General features: G+C 35.9%; 1 protein-coding gene across 3 annotated transcripts in view; it reads left to right on the forward strand.

The window, feature by feature from the left end:
- The window catches only part of RANBP17 (RAN binding protein 17), a 313431-nt gene that overhangs the window by 15469 nt on the left and 274358 nt on the right, over nt 1-23604 (forward strand). For 2 of the 3 annotated variants that reach the window (XR_005528980.1, XM_039235738.1), the window contains exons 4-10: nt 6089-6255; nt 9291-9356; nt 14250-14354; nt 16015-16180; nt 18905-18978; nt 21359-21478; nt 23360-23506. Coding sequence is in view for 2 of the 3 variants with exons in the window: in XM_039235738.1 (XP_039091669.1) it covers nt 6089-6255; nt 9291-9356; nt 14250-14354; nt 16015-16180; nt 18905-18978; nt 21359-21478; nt 23360-23506 (845 nt within the window). In the remaining variant the exon portion in view is untranslated. The remainder of the gene's footprint in view (nt 1-6088; nt 6256-9290; nt 9357-14249; nt 14355-16014; nt 16181-18904; nt 18979-21358; nt 21479-23359; nt 23507-23604) is intronic. The other variant, XM_039235739.1, reaches the window with a different exon arrangement.

A 23604-nucleotide genomic window follows, 5' to 3' on the forward strand; every position in this document is an offset into this window, starting at 1 on the left:
TTTTAATTTTTTTTTTTTAAGTTTTTTTTTAATTATATCTAGGAGAGAGAGAGAGAGACAGCGTGAGCAGGGGAGGGTCAGAGAGAGAGGGAGTCACAGACTGAAACAGGCTCCAGGCTCTGAGCTGGCAGTCAGCACAGAGCCTGACGCGGGGCCCAAACCCACGAACCGCGAGATCATGACCTAAGTGAAAGTCAAACGCTTAACCGACTAAGCCACCTAGGCGCCCCTGACAATATTGAGTCTTCTTACCCATGAACCTGAAATCTCTCTCCATTTATTCTTCTTTGATTTCATCTGCCAGCTTTAGGTTTTTTTGTATGTTCTTTTTCTTTTTTTTTTTTAATTTTTTTAATGTTTTATTTATTTCTAGGAGAGAGAGAGACAGCGTGAGCAGGGGAGGGTCAGAGAGAGAGGGAGACACAGACTCTGAAACAGGCTCCAGGCTCTGAGCTGGCAGTCAGCACAGAGCCCGAAGCGGGGCTCGGACCCACGAACCGTGAGATCATGACCTAAGCGAAAGTCGGACGCTTAACCGACTAAGCCACCCAGGCGCCCCTGTATGTTCTTTTTCAAGTTGAGAAAAGTTCCCCTCTGTTGTTCCTGGTTTGCTAAGAGTGTTTATTATTTATTTTATTATAAGTTTTGTTAAATGGTTTTTCTACATCTAATAATATGATCATGTGATTTTTCTTTTTTCCTCTCCTGATTACATTAATTGATTTTCAAATGTTGAGCCAGACTTGCATAACTTGGGAGAAATTCCACTTGGTTGTGGTTTATAATTCTTTTTATGCATTGTTAGATTTGATTTACTAATAATTTTATTGAGGATTTTTCTTTATGTTGATGAGAGACATTGGTCTATAGTTTCTTTTCTTATAACATCTTTGTCAGGTTTTGTTTTTAAGATAGTGCTGGCCTCATAGAATGAGTTAGGAGGAATTCTCTTGCTTCTGTTTTCTGGAAGAGATTGAAGATAATTGATACAATTTCTGCCTTAAATGTTTGGTAGAATCCACCAATGAACCCATCAGGGCCTGGTGCAGAATAGTTAACTAATTCAATTTACTTAAAAGATATAGGCCTCCTGTCAGATTCTCTATTTGACTTATATTTTTTAAATAAATACTTAAATAAAAAGAGGAGTACTCATTAAAGGAAATTTGGAAAAAAAAAGAGAAAAGTAGAAACTTACAACACAATTTCAAGCAACAAATGACGTGTTCCCTTTATGAATTCCTTTGGTTTGACTTGCTGCTCTTATTTCTGCATTTAGATTAGAATATTTGTCATGACATGCCTGACATGTGTTAGTAGAATAATTGGCATGTAGTTAAAGTGGAAAACGTGAAGAACTGCCTCAACAGTCACATTGCCTTTACATCATCTCAAAAGTCTTCAGTTTTTTATGATATGGTCCCAGACTATGTATCTCATTATTTTCCAACATTAACTCTATTGTCAGTTCTCTGTACTCATCACACTATTTTCTGCCTTTATTAGTATAATTAACAATGGCTCATCAGTTAAATACCATTTCCACAGCTTAGTATTGAAGTCCCCGTATGAGCTTCTAATACTGGACCATTCTTGTAGCCATGTATCTTCATTGGTACTAGCCTAGTAGTTGTGCTAGAAGATCTTCACCTCATGCTGTGTTATTTCTACCCTTCTTATGTTGTTTCGTTAGTTGGAAAGTGATCCTTTTCATCTTCTATTCAAATGAAAATGTAGCTTAAGTTTCATTACCTATATGAAATAGTTCTCTTATCTTCCTTCCTTCTTTCTTTCCTTCCCTTCAAACAGCTTTACTGAGCTGTAGTTTACATACCATAAAGTTCACTTGTTTTAAGTGTACAATGAATGATTTTTAGTAAATTTATAATGTCACATGAAAATTATCACAGTTCAGGATTGGAACATTTCTGTCATCCCCAGAAGATCCCTCATGCTCAGTTAGTCTTGCTCCTATAACCTCTACCACTAAGATGATTTCTGCCTCTGTAGATTCACCTTTTGTGAGTATTTCATATAAATAAAATCATACCATACTGGCTTCTTTCACTAAGCAAAATGTTTTTGAGATCTATCCATGTTGTAACATATAGCAATATTTTTTTCCTTATTTATTGTAGGGTAGTATTCCGTTGTATAGGTATACGAAATCTTGTTGTCCATTCACTACTTGATGGACATTTTGGCCTTTTGGCCAAATGTTTCTGCCTTTTGGCCACCATGAATAATGCTATTGTAAACACTGACGTAACAAGTCTTTGTATGGACATAAGTTTTCATTTCTTATGAGTAGATACTTAGGAGTGGAATTGCTGGGTCATAAGTAAGTTTATGCTTAACTTTCTTTTAATTAAAAAAATGATTTTATTTTTAGAGAGAGAACCCATGTGCAAGTAGGGAAGAGGGGCAGAGGGAGAGAGAGAGAGAGAGAGAGAGAGAGAGAATCTCAAGCAGACTCCACACTCAGTGTGGAGCGTGATGCAAGGTTCAGTCCCTTGACTATGAGATTATGACCTGAGCCAAAATCAGGAGTCAGACCCTCAACTGATTGAGCCACCCAGGCACCCTAGTTTATGCTTAACTTTTCTTTCTTTCTTTTTTTAATGTTTATTTATTTTAGAGAGAGAGAGTGTGTGAGTGGGAGAGGGATGGTGGGGGGGAAGGGGGGGTGGATCAGAAGATCCGGAGCTGGCTCTGTGCTGATACCAGTGAGCCGGGTGGGCTCCAGCCCACGAACCATGAGATCATGACCTGAGCTGAAGTTGGATGCTCAGCCTACTGAGCCACCCATGGGCCTCAGTGAAGTTTAACCTTTTTTTTTTTTTTTTTTGTAAAGTTCATTTATTTTTAGAGTAAGTGGGTGCACACATGCCAGTGGGGGGGTGGGCCAGAGAGAGGGAGAGAGAATCTCAAGCAGGTTCTGCATTGTCAGCACAGAGCCCGACATGGGGCTCAAACCCACAAACAATTGAGATCATGACCTGAGCCGAAATCAAGAGTAATGTGCTTAACTAATTGAGCCACCTAGGCGCCGCATGCTTAACTTTTGCATTTCTCACCAGCAGGGTGTTGAAGTCTCCAGTTTCTCCCCATCTTCACCTCATAAGTTTTATTTTGGTCTTTTTATGGTAGTTTCTTTTTGTCTCATGTATTCTCTCTCTCTCTAAATATTTCCTTAGCTACCTCTTTAAGCATAGCTTATAGCTCAGATTTTTGTGTCCTTAGAATTTGGAGTTCTTTCCATCAAATAATTTTTTAGTTAAATATTGAGGTATTTACCCTCTCTTTCCTTTTTTCTGAAATACAGTGCTAGCCGTGGGGACCAAAGGAGAGATCATATCTTTCCCCTTTTCTTTTATAATCTTTTCATATATTTTTGATAGACTTTGTGTCATTTTCTTTTTTACCTGAGTTCAGTTAGCCAGTCAAAAAATATTTCATATTAAATTCCCATATTGTGTAATACCAAAAACATCAGTCTAATGGTAGTAAACTCCAAAGACTCTTTGCAAGTTTGGACTTAGAGTTATGAATTACTCATTACTACTAAAATATATAGTTTGGCCAGTATTTGGAAGCAACAAACAAACAAAAACTTAAACCCAGACAGTTTGGCCACTGTGACAAGTTATTTCACCTCTTTAACCTTCATATCTTTTACCTAAGAAACAAGATAATAGTAATAATAGCATTAATAGCAGTATCCTCACATTGCTGAGAGGCACGTAAGGAGTTTGCTGGAAAGCCCTTCTAACGTACATCAAAGTTGCTAAGTGGTGCTGTTACACAGTGTTTGACCTTCAAAGAGACTCTAGTGCATAGCTTTCCAACTTTCTATCAACTTTTGTCTGGGAGGGTTTTTTTTTTTTTTGCATGTCTTATTTCATTCTCCTGTGTATCTTCTTGAAGATTTCATGTTCTTGGTATGGCTTTTCCCTGTTATCTGGGGCTGGATGATGAGATTGGTGTTTTACTTGATGGTTATCATTGACACTTACTAAACTGGAGCACTGTTAAAGGTTGTGTAAAAAGCATGGCGATGTTTTATGTAAAGCATTCAGCTCAAATAACAAAAATGTAGTCTATTACATTTTTTTCTGTCTTAGATAATAAACAAGTTAGCCAGTGCCTTTACTTGGGCATTCTGGGAAGGTATGTTTGTTGGCACGTAGCTGAAATGTGGAAGTTGGTTTGTCTCCCATTTGGTGGTTTCATTATTTTGACATTACCTTCCTAGTGGTTACTGTCACCCACATATGGATTCCCCCACATCCCCTCCAGGTTAAAATTTTTCAAGATAATAAAAATAATTGAAATAAATAAACAAGATTTTTTTTTAAATATTCTGGAAGCAGCAGCATCTTCTTAAGCTTCATTATTGAAATAAAACATTACAAGTAATGAAGCTTAGGATATCCATATTACTTGAATCCATAGGAAGAAACTTTTCCCAATTTATCTTAATTCTAGGAAAATCTGGGGGCACATGGGTGGCTCCATCAGTTAAGTGTCCGTCTTCAGCTCAGGTCATGATCTTGTGGTTCCTGAGCTTGAGCCCTGCGTTTGGCTCTGTGCTGACAGCTCAGAGCCTGGAGCCTGCTTCAGATTCTGTGTCTCTCTTTCTCTCTCTGCCCCTCCCCTGCTCACACTCTGTCTCTCTAAAAAATAAATACTAAAAAAAAAAAAAAAAAAAAAAAAAAAAAAAAAAAAAAAAAAAAAAAGATTCTCTCTTCCCCTCTGTCCGTCACTACCTCACATACACATGTGTGCTCTCCCAAAAACAAAAAAACGAAGGAAAACCTCTGAAAATTCTAGGAAAATCTGCTCTTTTAAAAAAAATCTAATTTTTTTATTTGTATAATTATATCATCTTGATGTTAATTAAAATTAAGGTTGAAATATGGTAGTCATGAGAATTTTGTTTTTAATGTCAAGAATCTCACTACAGCTGTCAAGAACAACTATTGAAAGTGTTCCTAGATTTTGAAGTTGTTTCCATTAAAGCTATTCTTAGTGAAATATTGGGGTATTTACCTTTCCTTCACTCTTTTCTCTCAGGGCCTGCTGGCCTTTGAGGCCAAAGCAGAAATGGAATCTTTTCCTTTGAAAAAAATTTTTTCTTGTGCTTTTCTGTTAGACTTTTAGTATATTTGTTACTTGAGTTCAATTACTCAATCCATTAGGAAGCCCATAGCTGACTTTGCTACGCATTTCTAATGCTTTTGGTATATTCACTTTGTTCCAAACATTAATTTACTATTCTATTCTTACTTCCCTTAACTTATATACTTATTTTATCATACTGTTTGCATTTTTCTACGCCCAGGAAACAGGATAGTGTAGTCAGTTTTGCTATAACAAGACATATGCTTTCTTAGAAGTGACTGTGCATTGTCACACAATAAATCCAGAGGGCTCATGAGAGAAATTGGATATGGAAATAAAACTCAAACACTTTGTCAGTGACATGTTAACAAAGAGAAATCTAATAAAAGGTTTAGTAGAGTTTTACATATGTTAAATAGTTAAGAAATACTGAAATAGTAGAATAAATAAGATTTTATCTAAAAGACCTGAATCTTATTTGTGGATGTGGACCTGGGAAGGGTTGCAGTTTATGAACCAGAGGGAAGTGGAGGAAGGAAGGTGATCTGAAATAGGATGGAGAAGTATCAGAGCAGATGAGAATGTGTGAGGCTGATAACCCAGGAGGTGAGCTGAGCTAGCTTCTAGATGTTTGAGGTGCGTGCAGTTTGTGTATGATTTGCTTCATTAGGCCTGCTTAGCGTTTTCATATTCACCTGGCAGTTTTTTCTACATGAAAGCATGTAAAAGCAAAAGTGACATTCTCGTTATACTCAAATTATCCCCTAATATATAAATTGAACTGGAGCAAATTTCCTTTTTCACAGTAGGCCTTATAGCAGAAATGACTGTGTAAATAAGTATGTAGCTTGGAGAAAGGGATTAGCTTTTTGTCAAAGAATGTGTCATCACCAGCTGTTTTTCTTCACATGATTCACATCATGTTACTGAAAAGTCCAAATGATCACAGAATATTTTCTTACAGGAAACTACATTCTTAATTATGTGGCATCACAGCCCAAGCTGGTGCCCTTTGTTATCCAAGCTCTAATTCAAGTCATTGCTAAAATCACCAAACTGGGATGGTTTGAGGTTCAAAAAGACCAGTTTGTCTTCAGAGAAATTATTGCTGATGTGAAGAAGTTCCTTCAGGTAAGAAGACATTATTACATTATTCTAACATCACAGGTTGCTTTTTTTGGTTTAGAAAACTTCTTTTCTTAAAGCCGTGTGGTTTGTTCTGTGGCTACCAGCACCATATTAATTATGATTTATTGCTTATCCTCTGGGCCCTTTATTTTTTTATTGCCAGTAAATGCGGATCATGCCATTATACAATTTCCAAACCAGAAGAATGCAAAGTATATTAGGAAACATCAGAAAATTAGAAAAATATACAGAAGTTAGAAAATTTCAAAAATACATGTTTGGTCATTTCTAACATGCAAGTCTGTGTGCTATATACACCACAAAACATAGTATTTTTTATATATGATGTAATGTAATGCTCATCACATCTCTGTGAGGTGGACTTCATTTGCAGATGAGAAAACTGAAGCTTAGGAAAGTTAAATAAATTGCATGAGGTTACACAGTGACCTAGTAAAGCATAGAGCTAGTGCTTTCACAAGTCTTCTAACTTGAGATATTTTTAACTTTTACATTATACCATGTTGGCTATCTTAGTTTCTCAAGAATATTTTTAACTCAAATGATTCAAATTACATGGACATTTAACTTATGTGAATTCGGATACTTGGATTGCAAAAAATAGGAAAAAGAAAAAGCCAGAAGAGGCTAACATAAATTGTGCTGGTGATTCCACTAGGCATCCCAGAGTATCATATGTCCTGAGGTGTGATACGGGAAACATAAATCTCCTCTTTCCAGTCTCCGCCTGCCTCTTAGGATGACCATCCTGCCTTGCCTAGGATGATTCAGATATTGAAAGATACGTATGTTTCATCTGAACAGGATCCCTAATTGCAAGAAATGTACTGTAGCTGGTGCTCTGCTGCAGAGGCAGTGATGTTACAGTTCTTGAGGAAAAACTGGCGGTTTGGATTGAGACAGGCTTCAGTATTGGTTTATTGGCAATTAGGGGCAATTTGGACTTTTGAGATTTTACTTTGTATGCAGTATATCCCCGTGTAAGATGTAACTCTACCATTCAGTGTAATCCTAGAAACCTCAGACTATGAACCACTAGACTCTGCGGCTTCTCTTTCATTCGTGTTGTTTAAAAACCCTGGCTAACAAATATTTGATCATCTAAGCCTTCAGAGAAATAAATGTACTTTTAGCTCTGCGGAGAGCAGCCCTGGGCAGAGAGCTAGTTTATTCAGGGACAAATGAGTTTCTCAGTGTTGAGTTGTGCTCGTAATTTTGGCTAACAAAATAGCAGCCCTCTCTTGACATCTACTAAGATCACACACAGCTGTCAGGAATCATTGGCATAGACAAGAACAGACTTCTGAGTTTTTGGTTTTTTTTAATATATAAAATTAAGGCTGAAAACTGAATAGAATGAAGTCATTCTTGTTGGCTAACATTTCTCGAGCCCTCTTTCCAGTGGCTGCTAACCTGAACTTAAGTTGAGCTTTAATGTGCTTTTGTCAGTTTTGGAAAACCAGATGAAACAAAATGTTTTGTCTTCCAAGTTTATTAAAGTATCACACACAAACACACAAAAACACTTGCTTTCTGGGTATGACTTAACCTAACTTTGAGTCATGAGAAAAACAATTGACTTTTATGTTTAAGTACTCAAATATAGGACCACATGGTTCCTTTGGGTATTAGCAGCTTCTGTGAATTTTGTAGTAAAAGTTATTTTAAATTTGCTAAATCTTTAATGGCCTGAAGTTTTGTACATCTTTTCTCTGTGATTGCAGCCTTATTGCTGCCACAGTGCAAACATTTATGGTCTTCCTTTCTACATACATACCCACGAGAGCCTACTGTCTTCTGGGACAGTCCTATTCACACTGCTGATTCACAACAGGATAAGGAGCAGAATGGAAATCAACATGGTGCCTCCTTCACTGGGAAAGACTTGCTATGAAAAATATGCCAGCTGAGCTAAGCAGTGTACCTAGTAGGTACTTAGCTGTTTTGTATTTTTGTGCAAACTCTTTTATCTGGTCATGAACCGGTACCCAGCCATTCTCGGATTAGAAATGAGTTTGCAGACGACCAGCTGGTGGTCAGGGAACAGCACTTTGAGGAGCGTTGGCCTGGTGTGCACAGAGGACGGACAGTTCGGCAACAGGAAAGCTGTAGTTCCGTTCAGACAGTTCAGATTGTTGTGAAGGGCCATAAAGAATGAAAATGCAACAGTTATGGGATGTTTCTTTTGTTTATTTTTTTATTCTGAGCTAATAAATAACAAGGAATGACCAACTATAAAGTTAAGACTTGAAAAATTTGTTGTCTGTGTTAATGGTTTTTTATGATTACCCTATAATTAGATGTTAAATTTTTTATTTTTATACTTCTAGTGTGATTTTGCAATAGGGTAATTTGTTAGTAATGGGCATGTAAAATCTGAATTTTGATTTGAAGGAAGTTTTTGAGCCTAAAATGGAAGCTGATTAAATTAAAACCTTTATAGAGGCTATGAAACTGTATTCCATATTGATAGTCATGTATTTACCCCAGTGCATTGGGCACTTTAGATGCCTTCATTATAGATATCATAATAAATGCATATGCATGCACTATTAAATAATATTAAAAGGGCCTAAGTGATCTTATGTGATATTCGATTGAAGGATTTAAATTAGTTCCTAAGCTATTTATTAATTATATATTAAGTGCAGCTATCTCAGTAGCCTTTAAGTAAATTTATAGAACTAAAAAACTTTTTTTGTTCATTCTTATTCATAGTGTTATGGAAAGTATTAAACTAAAGTCTTGCATTTTAAGGTTTAGTTTAATATAAGTCCTAGCTGCTAAAAACATTTTGTGGAGGATAATGCAGTTCTAAGGTGGGTGAGCTTTCCTCCCCAATCAACTCTGTGTACCTAAATTTAGCCTTGAAGAAATGAACTTGAAATTATTTTTGTGGACCTCATAGTAACTTTTCTACATATTTTTAATAGTTATATTACTAAGAAGAATGATATTTCAGTATGTAATTATTTGTTTACAGTTACTTAGGGTCCACTTGGTTATTTTCTCCATAGGGCACTGTGGAGCACTGCATAATAGGAGTAATAATCCTTTCAGAGCTGACTCAGGAAATGAACCTGGTAAGCCTTCCATCTAATAGTGACATGAAGTTTACTAAGTAATGCTGGTGCTTTCGTATAAACTGTTTGTGTGGCATAAAACTCTGAATAATTGCCTGTCTTTTATCTATATTATTGGTGGGGTAATTGGGCATTGGGACACTTTTATTATTGAAAATAACAGCCATAGTGTAAAGTAGTACAAAGAAAAGGGAATTAGACATGGTCCGTGCAACATGGCAGTTGGTGAATTGTCCTTGTATCCTCTGTATGTAGTAGGATGCTAACCATAAGAAATAAATTATATAAAGAGAAACAGACCTTTATTTGCTTACTTATAAAAGGCCATTGATTCTCTACAATGGGTACACAGCAGGACTCATGACAGAATAGGCCACTTGGCACTTCGCCGCTTGCTGGCATGGATTTTCACTCTGGCATGGATTTTCACCCTGTGCAAGGATAGTTTGCAGAAGCTATGCCTCCCCCCAGCAGTGCCTTTATGAGCTCAGCAGCTGAGCGCATCGTCACCTGTTTCTGTTCACTTTTGTACTTAACTCAGTTCTAAACAGAACAAAAAGGGGAATAAAGATAGTGTCTGTGTTTTAAAGCTGTCGTCATGTTGAACAGTGTGTGTGTGTGTGTGTGTGTGTGTGTGTATAAATATGAAAAGCTCGCATGTCCAGGACCACTTGCCAACTCCCTTCGGAGTGTCAGTATACTTCTGCGCATAAAAAAATCACCCAAAATAACTATTTTCAATGTCAATCAGGAATTAGAACATTTTTCTAGTTTTATCGGATGGATATCTTAAGTTTAAAGTGCTCTCTTAGTTTATCACAGACCTTCCTCCCTGCCTCCTCCGCCCTAGTGTATGTAAAGATTTCTTGCCTTATGGATGTGTGCCAGTAGTCATGTATGTATGTCCAAAGCAAGTAGCAGTGGCACCTGGGACAGGGTTATTGTGTTAACAGGGATGTTATGACAAGGATTTTGGCTAATCCTATTAGGCTCTATAAATGTGCCTAAAGAACTATAGCTTTCTTTTTTAAAAGTACACTTAAAAATAATTTTAGTACGAATATCTTACCCGATGAGAATGGAGAGAATAGTACAACAACCCCATGTATGTATCATGTAGCTTACACAACAACTAACTTTTTGCTGATCTTTAAACCAGCATTGTTTTTTTCATTTCCGACTTCGTAGCACGACAGGGCTGCAGACTGCTCTCGTAATGAGGGTTTATTTACTGAACTTAGATGGTTACTGAGACAAGGCTGGGTAATATGGAATTCTAATAAAAGTGTGATTCAAAGAGCAACCAAGTGTTTTTCTTTTTAAATTAACTATCTCAAATTTACAGAAGAGTTGTGAGTATAATACAGAGAAATTTTTTTTTCTCACCCATTTGATACTAAGTTTCCAACATGAAACGTGAATATTTGAATGTATTCCTCAAATACAGGGACATTCTCCTGTGTAACTGTAATACAACCATGAAAACAGAATGCTAACACTAAATGATTACTGTCATCCTCATATTCTGTTCAAGTTTCACCGTTTGTCCGAGAACGGAACCAGTTTGGGATCGTGTGTCTTACTTGTTTGACGTGTTTTATTAGTCCCCATCAATCTGGAAAAATTATTCACTTTTTCCCTCACTGTCATGACCTTGACACTTGTGAAAATTACAGGCCAGTTGTTTCGTGAAATGTCTTTCAATTTGGGATTGCCTGATGTTTCTATGTTATTAGATTCAGATTATGCATAATGGTCAGGAATATGACAGAAATGATAGTGTGATCTTCTCATTGTCTTCAGTCAGGAAGCACATGATTCGATTTGTTACATTACTAATGATGTTTACTTTGGTTACGTGATTAAGAATGGTCACTACCAGGCTTTTCCAAATGTGGATTTATTTTTTTTCTTCTTTGTAAATAATAGGTATTTAAGACTCTGAAAATACCCATTCCTCATCAGACTTTCAAATTATTCACTTATTTATGTCAGTATGGATTTGTAGCTTCTTATATAATAGGTTATAATTTGTTACTAACATTATAGTTTGATGCTCAAAATTTGTCAGATTTAGTCAGGAGGAACCCTTTCAAGCTAGCTTCCCTGTCCAATGACATTTACTCACCATTCTTTGAATATTTTCTTACTTTCTGGCACATGTTCCGGACTTACCTTGTATAGAACCAAGTGCCTTTTGAAAAAAGCTTCAAGGTCTGAGGTGTGTTTGCTTTTGTATAGTAAAAGCTATATGGCTTTTGTGGACACATTTTACTTAGCCTAATTTTATGGCATTTATGGTTTCAGCAAGCATTTTGTAGGTACTGTGCTTCTGAACCAGGCAGCAGGGAGATCTACAATGCATGATGAAAGTCAAATGCCATCATTGTTAAATGTGAGCAGGGTAAATTCATAGTGTCAATAACAAGTTATATTTTTTAAAGAAAAGCATCTAAACTTGAGGTTTCCTAAAAGGATTATATACTATCTTGTTTTCTTAGAAGTCAGTCTGCTGTTCCTACTGTTTCTGGAAGTTATTCAACCAGAAGTAAAATATTGTTTGCCTACGTTGTAGAGGCATAGGTATATGGTAGAAAATAGATATACAATCCCTCTTCTCAAAGCAATGGATATCTAAATGATTCATCCAAATAAAGTAAGCATGTAGGCCTTGAAGATAACTGAAAGAAGACCTGGATTTCTGTTGCTTACTACTTTGGACAAATTTCTGAACATCTTTGAACATATCACTATCTGGAAAGTGAGAATGACACCTTCCATGGATCTCATTAAGACTAGATAACTCCTAGCTCACCGCCTGGTAAATACAAGTGCTCCACAAACCCAAGTTCGTTCTGTTCATGTTACAGATACGGTGGTAATGAGAGGTCGGTCTAAGACAATGTGCCTATACACTGTAATTTTCATGTGAAAACAGAGGATAATATATATCTCACAGGTTATTTTGAGAATTAAGTGAAATAATATGTGAAGAATACCTCACAAATTACAATGTAGTATGCTACTATTAATTTGTATTAATGAAAGTTTTTTTTTTAATATTGAGGGAAGTATTTTAGGAGAGACAGACTGACTGAAATTTGATTTAAAAGAGGGGAGTAATGCTGGAAATGCCAGTTTAAGTCTTACATATTGGTTACCGACTCCAGTAACTACTTTCTGTAATCACTTTGGACTTCTGTTGTTTCATGTTTCCCTAAGTAAATGCGGCATTTAAGCATAGCCTAAATTGTATGATGGAGCTTAGGAAGGATCAGATAATTGATTTTGAGCTCACTGCTTTTTTTTTTTTTATTTAATCCATAAGCATTAGTAAAAGAAAATGGTTTATTTTCTTCTTTCAAATGGCAAAAGGAATGCTATAGTGACTGTAGCCCATGGTGTTAATAATCATGTGGGTATCAGACTTCAACTTTGTTTGCTGTTTGCTGTTGATAAGTGGAAGATTTAATGGCATTAAAAGTATAGTTTTGACGATACTATTTTTTAATAAAAATTTTTTAATGTTTATTTATTTTTGAAGGAGAGACATACAGAGTGTGAGCAGGTCAGGGGCACAGGGAGAGGGAGAGACAGAATCCGAAGCAAGCTCCAGGCTCTGAGCTGTCAGCACAGAGCTTGATGCGGGGCTCTGACTCCACGAGCTGAGCAAAGCCGTGAGATCATGACCTGAGCTAAAGTCACTTGACCTACTGAGCCATCCAGGGACCCCTGACCATATCATATTTGAGATTAGAGACTCAAGAATTACTCTTAGTAAATTTATTCTTAAAAATCATTTATAATTAACTAATAAATAGAGGGAATGTACTATTGCTTATATAATATTTGTGATTGTTTATAATTTCTGCCTTGGTTTCTTAAAGCATTAAAAAAAATTTTTTTAATGTTTATTTATTTTTGAGGGAGACAAAGTGTGAGCAGGGTAGGGGTAGAGAGAGAAGGAGACACAGAATCCCAGAATCTGAAGCAGGCTCCAGGCTCTGAGCCGTCAGCACTTGAGCCTGACAGGGGGCTCAAACTTACGAACTGCGAGATCATGACTTGAGTGGAAGTCAGATGCTTAACCAACTGAGCCACCCAGGTGCCCCATCTTGGTTTCTTTATAAAACACCAAGGATATATGAACCAATAGTGTTTCTAGTGTATAAGAGGAATGTTATTTTCTTATGAAGAATTTTTCTATAATTGATTATTAACTGATTCACAGAAAGTTAGAATTTGAAGATTATTTTAGAGATTTCTTATTTTACATGTGGAATCTGAGGAATAGAGAAGTTGTTACTTGCCTCTTGTGAAATGGTACATGGTTCAGGAGGTGGTAGTTTTAGTATCCATTATTTTATTTAAACATTTTTAAAAAATGTTTTATTTATTTTTGAGAGAGAGCTAGGGAGTGAGCGGGGGAGGGGCAGAGAGAGAGAGAGAGGGAGACACAGAATCCAAAGCGGGCTCCAGGCCCGAGCTTTCAGCACAGAGTCTGACAAGGGGCTCAAACTCATGAACTGGGAGATCATGACCTGAGCCAAAGTCAGCCGCTCAACTGACTGAGCCACCCAGATGCCCTGCTGTCTATGTTTTTATAATCTGTGTTCATATTGCCTCTGAAAGTATGATCAGTTCTGGTTTTTAGTTTGGGGATTGGTAGGGTTTAAAGAAAGAGCACTGAATTGAAATAATCCAGAACATGGGTTCTAACTGTGAGTCTGCCACGAACTCTTTGAGTAACATTAAACAAGGCAATTACCCCAGTAGATTCTTAAAAGCTCTTTTAACTGTATATGCTTTTTTAATCCTTATTTCCATTCCTTTTCTTACTAAGGTTTGCTTTGGTAGTTGATAGGTCTGATTAAATCATCTTGATCTTTTTAGGTTGATTATTCTAGACCTTCAGCAAAACACAGGAAAATAGCTACCTCATTTCGTGACACTTCTCTCAAAGACATTTTAGTGCTAGCATGCTCTCTTCTAAAAGAGGTAAGTTATTTAATAATCAGCATCCTACGTAGAGTATTTAGGGGAGTTTAAGTTTCAAAAGAGTTTCAAATGAATCCCCCTTCCCCAACCCCCATTTTGTCTTTGAAGAGTTTACTGTGAACAATCTTCATTTCAGTACAGTTGATTTCTACAAATTTGTAAGAGTTCCAAAAAATTCACTTTTATTTAGTAAGGATATAATAAAACAAAATCCAAAGGGAGTTTAGTAACTCACCTTTAGGTAATAGTTTCATTGTCCTCCTACTAACATTGTTTATTGCAGAAGCTAATTGAGACTTAGTTTATTTTAGTTGCTTGTGTTTTGATTGGATGCAGATGAACAATGAAATGGGAGTAAGTTTTCCTAATTCATCAACTATTGATATTTATTCATAGGTGAACCAAGACCGTTAACTTTAATAATTTCTTTGGGAAATAATATTTTTCCCATTTGCTACTTAGTGCCCTGTTGAACACTAGGGATAGTACAATTCATAATTATATTGTGTTTGCTTGTAATGTAGGGATTCCATCATGCTGTTCAAGCTTTTTAATTGGTGTAGGATACCATTTCCCAAAGTATGTTCCACTAAGCAGCAGTTGCTAATTATTTCAGTTCTGTGGTAGAGTAACATGGTAACTGCTGCAGTAAGCCAGACCGAAAGACCCTCTATTATTTTCTTAATTAAAAATTTTTAATTGTTTATTTATTTTTGAGAGAGAAAGCACGAGCAAAGGAGGGGTAGAGAAAGAGGGGGACAGAGGAACTGATTGGGCTCTGTGCTGACAGCTGCAAGCTGATGGGGGCTCGAACTCACAAACTGCGAGATCTTGACCTGAGCTGAAGTCTCAACTAACTGAGCCGCCCAGGCTCCCCAGCCCTCTATTATTTTTAAAACTTTCTTTTTGTATGGAAAACTTTAATATATGCAAAAGAAAGTGAAAGAGTATAATGAACTCCCTTGGACCAATCAACCACATAAGCAGTAACAACTCATGACTAGTCTCGTTTCAGCTCTGTAATTTTCTAACAACTTTCCTTCTTCTTGTGTTATTTTTTAAGCCAAATCCCAACCTTCATATCATTTCTTCCACAAATATTTCACAGTATGTCTTTAGAAGATATGTCTACTCTGGTTATGTCAGAATGGACATTTGTGGTCAAGGCTTCAGGGGGCGGGGGTGGTCAAGATTGTTCTCCAGAAGTTTGTGAGTATCATCCTTCATTCAGACAGCTTGACAACCTTTGTTAGCCGAATGTGGATCCTTTATACATGAAGTTCCCCCACATGAAGAATAGTATATTTTCAGCTGTTCTAAGCAACCTTTGAGCTAATAATTCCCATAGATTTATACATTTGTGCTAAAGTATTTGTATAAAGTATTTGTCCTAAAGTTACCTTTTATAACTTTAGAAGATGACCTACAATTTGCAGTTAAGTGTAAAAGGTTGTCTTCTCATTTTAGAAAATCAAATCTGAAAATAGTCTATTGTAGATTTTTGTTGATAGTGATTTTACAGCTTTTTTTAATATATTCAACAACATAACCTTGTAAATTTTTCCTAATTTGGCATTGAAGAATTATTTACATTAGTGAACTGAGAATTTGTTTATTGACATGTTTCCTAATGTTTTACTTGACTTTCAACTTTTTTCAGGTGTTGGCCAAACCTTTAAATCTTCAGGATCAAGGTCAACAAAATCTAGTAATGCAGGTCTTGAAACTGGTACTCAACTGTCTTAACTTTGACTTCATTGGCAGTTCAGCAGACGAATCTGCAGATGACCTTTGCACAGTGCAGATTCCAACAACCTGGAGAACAAGTAAGAAGAAAGTCTAGCGTGAGGCACGGTCAGAGTAGAAGGCACAGAATAGGCAGCATAGTTGCTGTATATACAGTTATCTCTAGTTTTTGTTAGGCTCAAAATATTCAGAAAGATCTGGAACACAAGGTAGCTGCTGATACCTAGTATTGAAATCTGTTTTCCTTAATTCATGCTAAAGGAATTTCCATATTTTGATATTGGGAAATAGGAAAGATAGTTCTAGAGTTTGGGGGAAACAGGTTTGGGAGGGAAAATGAAGAGCTCCGCTTTGAGAAGTTCAGATAAACAGAGGGGGAGAGGCTATGACGTTTGGCAAGAGAAAACATAGTTTTCAGTGTTAGAAACAGAATGTAATTAGAGTCACTGACTTGGCAGAACAGAATTACAACTTACTTTCTCACAGAGAAGGACTCCAGGAAAGAGCAAGGAGATCTGCTCTCACACATCTTAGAAAGATGATGGCATTAGGGGTTCCTGAAGCCAGAAGTAAGGAATAGGGCTGTAAGGGCTTGGTGTTCTGCACGAAGTCCCCAGGGGCTTCTCTACCACCTGTGCAGTGAGCTGGCTGCCTTTTCCCTTTTCTTCCCTGTGTGCGCTTCCCTCTTATTTCCCAAGACCAGACCTTTTTTTCCTCGAGAAATTAAACTGGATATTCAGGGATATCAGATACAGTAGAGAAGAGAAACACCACAAATTTTGTGAAAACTTATAATATGGAAATCAGAAATCAAAACAAACACTTAAAAGGGACATAGTAGCCTTAGTATCATGGCGAATACATGAACTAACAAATGTAGTAAAAATTGCAGAGACTATATACACGCATACACATACACACACACACCCATACATACCCATGAGTACATGTAAAAATGGGAAATATTAATAACATTGATGAATTGTATCAATGTGATTTCCTGATTGTAAGTTTGTGCTCTAGCTTTTCAAGAGCTTACCATTGGAAGAAGCTGAGTAAAGGGTTCCTGGGGTTTCTCTGTATTATTTCTTGCAAATGCAGATGCATCTACACTTACCCCTCAAAGTTTTTTTTTTTTTTTTAAGGGAGAGTTCAGTAGAAACGGAGACAAAGAGTAGAAGTGAACTTCAGAAAAGTATAGTTAACATTCCCAGGAAGATAAGAAAAGGCAACACATCCCTGAAACAAAACTAGGATATTGTTTTAAAAAGGAAAGTTCAGAGACTGTTCCAAGTATAAAAGACAGTTGCCAAAATAAAACATTTATTAAAAGAGTTGAAAGGTAAATTTAAGGAAATATCGCAGAAAGTAGAACAAAAAAGAAAACAGATTTGATATGAAAAAAAAAAAAACCAAGAATATTAGAATATGAATCTGGGAGATCTGGCATCTATTAGGAGTTTAAGAAAGAAGACAAATAATACCAAAAACAGTTCTCAGCACTGAAACATAAATTTTCAGATTGAAAGGTCCCATCATGTACCTGTCATAATGAATGAAAAAATAAACACTAAGCTTCATAATTATAATCATTTGAGAATAACGATGATAAAAAGAAGATCCTAAACTCTAACAGAGTTGAAAAGTAAGTTACCTACAAAGGACTGGGGTTAAGAATGGTGTTAGACTTCTTACTGTTAGCACTGGAAGCTAGAAGACAATGGAGTAATCTCCCCAGACTTCTGAAGGGAAATAATTTTCAAACTAGGCTGAAATTACCAAGTGTGAAGTAGAATTAAGACATTTTCAAACATGCACATCCTCCTGGAATTTATCCCTTATGTATTTGCTCTGAGAAAGGTACTTGATAGACAAACCAAGAATGCGGAAGATCAGGGGTTTGTGAAAAGGGAGCTTCAACACAAGATGATAATGAACAGATATAAAAAGAAGATAATTGGTTAACAAATTTAGAAACAACCAGTTTCAGGCTGAAGGCTATAGGAGGTGGGGTAGGGTTGGGGATGGAAATTGTAGGTTATTTGATGCTATTGATCATGTGGAAAATAGCATACAGAACATTTTACAAATCTGTCAAGAGCATTTGGAAGGAATTAGTGACAGATAGAGCTACAACTAAGCATAGAAAAGATGCTATGATTAAATCCAGAGAGTGTTAGAAATGTAATATAGTCATAGTGTTCTCCTTGGCTCCATTGTTGGCATTTTTTATTTAGCCCTAATAAATGTAAACACTTAGAATCGATTTAATCCCAAATTGTTCTAACAGTGGATGGATGTTGCGAGAGGACAGATTGTGGTGTGGGCTAAAGCCTCATCAATTGTAACAGGAATTCATTTGATGTTTAAGGCAAAACAAAGATATATTCATATAGTGTGCTATTTGGAAATATGTATGTAACTGTAGATAAGAGTTGAAAGGTACTTGGAATGGGGTAAGCTACAACTGGTTTTTATTATATACTTTTTAATACCTTTTTTGATACTGTTTGAATTTTTAAACATTTGTATTACTTTAATACAAAAGAAAATAGTAAGAAGATTCTCCTAGTAAGAACTATAGCTGCATCATAGAAATAAGGAACATTTAGCTAATTAGTTTCTCTCTGTATTATTTCAACTTTCAAAGGAAAATAGCAAGGAATTGAAAGGAATTAAAAAGGAATTAAGCCTAACTGGAAAGAGTGACCACATGCAGAGGTCTTAGAGATCTTATTTGTGTGATAAAGTCTTGCCGATTACATTAAGAATTGAAGTAATGCTATTAGAAAATTTTTTTTCAGTTTTCCTGGAACCAGAAACATTGGATCTTTTCTTCAATTTGTATCATTCACTTCCACCACTACTATCTCAGTTAGTAAGTAAAACTCATTCATTATCTCATTAAAAAGTATCTGTGATCTTTAAGGGTGGTATGTATTGTAAAAATTTACATCCTCAATTGGATTTACCTCTCATAAGAAATTCTTACGTCTCCTGGGATTTATATTACTTAAGCTATTTGTTCGATTCTATTCATAGTCACCAGCGCATTCCATTTGATCAGTGAATCCAGACCCTCTAACTCTTGATTTAGCGCCTGCCCAGAGCCGAGGAAACCTGTACCTTACTTTCTACCCAGTCCCCATCCCTTCTTCTGGGCCTCAGCCCAGTAGTTGGCCATACCATCTGTTACCTTCCCTATACCTCCCCTCTCTCTAACTCTTCCTCACCCATCCATACCCTAGGCTTGCCAGGCAGCCCCCATCACTTATCTCTGAGTGAGAAACAAAGGGGTTCTGCTCATGTGTCCATCACTCCAGTTGTTCATTTATTTTTTGAATCAAATTCTATTATGTACTTTAAAACTCTTAAAACTCTTTGGTTATATAGTAATTTTGAGACTGTGAACCCATCTTTGTGGAATCTAAACAGAGACCAGGCAAGACTGAAAAAAAAAAAAAAGTGGAAAACGTTGTCAGTGTAACATCAAAGCTTATAGAAGTAAAGTTTGGGAATTCTGATATTGCCATTGCCTGAAAAAACATATCACAGATTTAAAGTACATATCAGTGGTGTATTTGTTTAAATCTCACCTAAGAAAGGAGGAATAGATTTACAAAAATACTCTTCTCTCCCTCTATTTTTTTTTTTTTTTTAAATGTCTGCTCTCCCATCTAGAGTTTAAAGGTGGTGGTTTTTAAACTGGGTTCCACAGGACAGTCATGTTTTCAGATGGTGCCACAGAGTTTCAGTCTTCTGTCTTTTTCCCAGAATAGTTTTGTTTTCACTCGTTTGAAAACCATGGTTTCATGTACAGTTAGGTTTGGGGATAAAACAAACAAGCTACTGGTGCTTAAACAATTAAGTGGGAGATAACTGCTTTAAGAGAAAGTAACTAGCATTTATTGGGCATGCCCTATTATATGGTGCTTACCGCAGAGCAGCCCTGCAAGGTAAGTGTTACTCTCTTCACTATGTTGACAAGGAAACAGACCCATACTGGCTTAAAGAAATTTCTGTAAGGCAGCAAACTAAATAATGAAGCTGAGATTCAGACCTGGGTGTTTGACCAAACCCTGGATATTTTTTTGTTTTGTTTTGAGAGAGAGAGAGAGAGAGAGGCAGAGGGAGAGGGAGGGAGAGAATCTCAAGTAGGCTCCATGCCCAGCTTGGAGCCCGACACAGAGCTTGATCCCACGACTGTGAGATCATGACCTAAGCCGACATCAAGAGTAGGACGCTCAAGTGACTAACAACCCAGGAGCCCCATCCTGGATATTTTTGATACGTTAGTGGTTCCCAAACCTTCTACACATCAGAATTGTCTGAGGAGTTTTTGGTTTTTTATTTGTTTTTAACAGTAAGGACTGTGGCAAACTAGAGAACATCTAAAAAGGCCATCCTCTGTTTCTTGTCCCTGTTCTCACCTTTGCTAAGAGAGCCAGACATTATGCAAAATCTCTTAATTGAAACATTTAAATATTTGATAGCTAATTCTAACTTACAAAGTGGGCAAACAAACATATGTGGACCAAAGCAAAACTTGTGAGGGCCAGTTTGGCCTGAAAAATGGCCTATTTTGAGCCTCCCACTTAATGATCAAATAGACTTCAGTGGTTTTCAGCAGTAGAATTAAGAACCCAAGTAAGGTATTAACTTTCGGAAGATGACTAGACTGTTGATATCTTTTGGAATTTTTGTAGAATATCTAATGTTTCCAGCAGCATTCTCCAAGTTGTGCCTCAAGATATTAATGGAAGGTACGGGTAGGATGTACTGTCACCAGATAAATTTGGGATATGCTCGATTAAATAAAGTTATACCAAGTGACACTGAAGTAAGTTTCCCTCACTTACAGGATACCACAGTGCACAATGTACACTGCTTCTCAAACATATTCTACCACAAAATCATATTTTAATTTTGGTAGAACGCCTGTTTTGTTGGCTCATGAACAGAGGTGGGCATCAGAAGCGATTGGGAGCCTTTTGAGTATGTCCAGGTTGCTCTGGCGTATATGATACGTGAAACTATATTAAAAGAGAATACACACAAATAGAAACTTTAGTGCTGGAGTTAAAGGGTTGTGGGTAGTGATGTGATTGATGATGTGTAGCTTTCAGTATTCCTGGATTCTGTAATGCTTTTCTGTCACTAAAATTAAAAAATATTTTTTTATGTAAAGACTCGTGTTCCTTACATGTGGCCATAGTTACTTTTAAAATTAAAATGAATTTTGTTGTTCCTATTTTTAGGCACTTTCATGTTTAGTTCAGTTTGCTTCTACAAGAAGGTCCTTATTTAGCAGTCCTGAACGTGCCAAGTACCTTGGTAATTTAATTAAGGGAGTAAAAAGGATACTTGAAAACCCTCAGGTATTTATGAAGTAATTTAATTAATACTTAGTATATAGAAATACAGTTTTTCTGCTGAAAGGTGTGTAATAAACTCATGATTTGATTATGATTCTGGAAGAAACATGAACTGTCATATCCATTCTCCCTAGATCTCACTGATAGTAGAAATGGACAGTTACTAAAAATGGATCTTTCCTGACAGACCTCTATGTTCTCCCTTTTTAATTTCTTTTTTCATTTTTTTAGGTAAATAAGAATAGAAGGTTTATATCTTATGCTTCTGCTTTACGCCATTGTACTGCATTTCTTTGCTTATACTTATTAAATTAGTAAAGTAATTATTTTGGAATTATATCTACCTTCTGGAGGCTTAATAGAAATCAGAATGTTAATATTGGAGTTAAGTGGCTTTAAATTTTGAGATAATGTCTTTTTGCCCTCTTGTGGACAAATAAGAGTTTGTAGATTTAAAAATCTACACATTAACTGCAAAGCTTCAGTAGCAATGTTCATTTCCGAGAATTGCAAAGCCATTATTAATTAGTGATTTTGGCTGCCTAGATAACATTTTTTGTTTTACTTTTTATTTTGTCTTTGGTTTAACATATGGATTTTAAAATGTTAAATGATTTAAGGAGATTTATCTGTCTCTTAGTTATTAATAACTTTTGAGAGGACATATAGTATCTGTACATAAAGAAAACGTGCTTGTTTGGTAAGGAGCAATTGATTTTGGACATCATTCTCAGGAGTGTTTTAGTATCTTATGTGTTGTGCTTTTATTTTATTTTTTCAATGAAAGCACAAGTAAGAAATTTACATGTTTTGTTGATAAATAGGGTTTTACTAACATACTTTAAAATTTTTATATGTTTAACTTACTGTCATCAATTAGTATATGAAAAGTAATAATGGTAATATCAAATAATTGTTTTAATTGTTTTTCTAGCCTCATGTTCATGTTTCATGTCTGTAAAAGTTAGTTTGAATATTATATTATTTTAGAATTACAATCATGTATTAAAAGACCTATCAGTTTGGAGTATCTTTCTGTAATTTGTCCTTCATAATTAGATACTGTTTTATATTTTCACGGAGCTCATACGAATGAAATTTCTTAGAAACTCTTTGAGTATTAAACTCTTTTGAAGTCTTTTGTCATGCCAGTTACAATGCAAACAGTGTTCAAACTCTTATAAAGGTAACACTTGTGTCTTATCTTCAAGGAACTCTCACAGACAACTGAGGGCTTCTTCCTTGGTCTTTCTTTTTAACCTTTCCTTCCGTAAGGTTATCTCTGTGTCTATAGTACTTCTGTTAGACTTTCTGTCCTACATTCCAAAACTTTTTTTGAATGACTCTACTTAGGGAAAAGGAGTTGCCTGAGAACACAATGCCTGTAGGTACTCAATAAATATTTATTAAAAAAAAAATTCTGTTATTTGTGTGTGCACAAATACTATTTAAGTTCAGTTGGCATTGCTCTTTTTCAGGGTTTCAAGAACTCATTCTTAAATTTCCTTTTAAATATTTTTCAAATCTTCTACTGACTTGTGTTTGAGCCATAGTGTACACACACACACACACACACACACACACACACAAATTTTTTCTGTAATATGCTGGGTTCCTAAACATAATTTAATCATCACAGAACAAAGCTTTTTCCAAATCCTTTACTTTGGATTCTTTATTTTGGATCATTGATGCCAACCTTAAATCCAGCAGGAATCCTTTATTTTCTTTCATTAATAATCTACCCAGGTGACACAAAGTACCATAAGTACCCATGAAAACTGGAAAACTTAATAAAATACTCTTGGAATTTTATTGATAAGTCATTAGCTTGGTTTGTTTTTAAGTATTTTAAAAAGCCTTTCTTTTTGTCTCATAATTTAGGGTTTGTCTGATCCAGGTAATTACCATGAATTTTGCCGATTTTTGGCTCGTTTAAAGACAAATTATCAGCTGGGAGAATTAGTTATGGTGAAGGAATATCCTGAAGTTATCAGATTGATTGCTAACTTTACCATTACTAGCCTACAGGTAAATAAAAATATATAATTGATATTAAATGGTAGATACTTTTTAGAACAATTTCTTGGTAAGATTTGGTGGGGATTTTTAACATTTGTTAGAGTACT

The sequence above is a fragment of the Hyaena hyaena genome, unplaced genomic scaffold (genome assembly GCF_003009895.1).
Source record: "Hyaena hyaena isolate Hyena2069 unplaced genomic scaffold, ASM300989v1 scaffold_102, whole genome shotgun sequence".
NCBI lineage: Eukaryota > Metazoa > Chordata > Mammalia > Carnivora > Hyaenidae > Hyaena > Hyaena hyaena.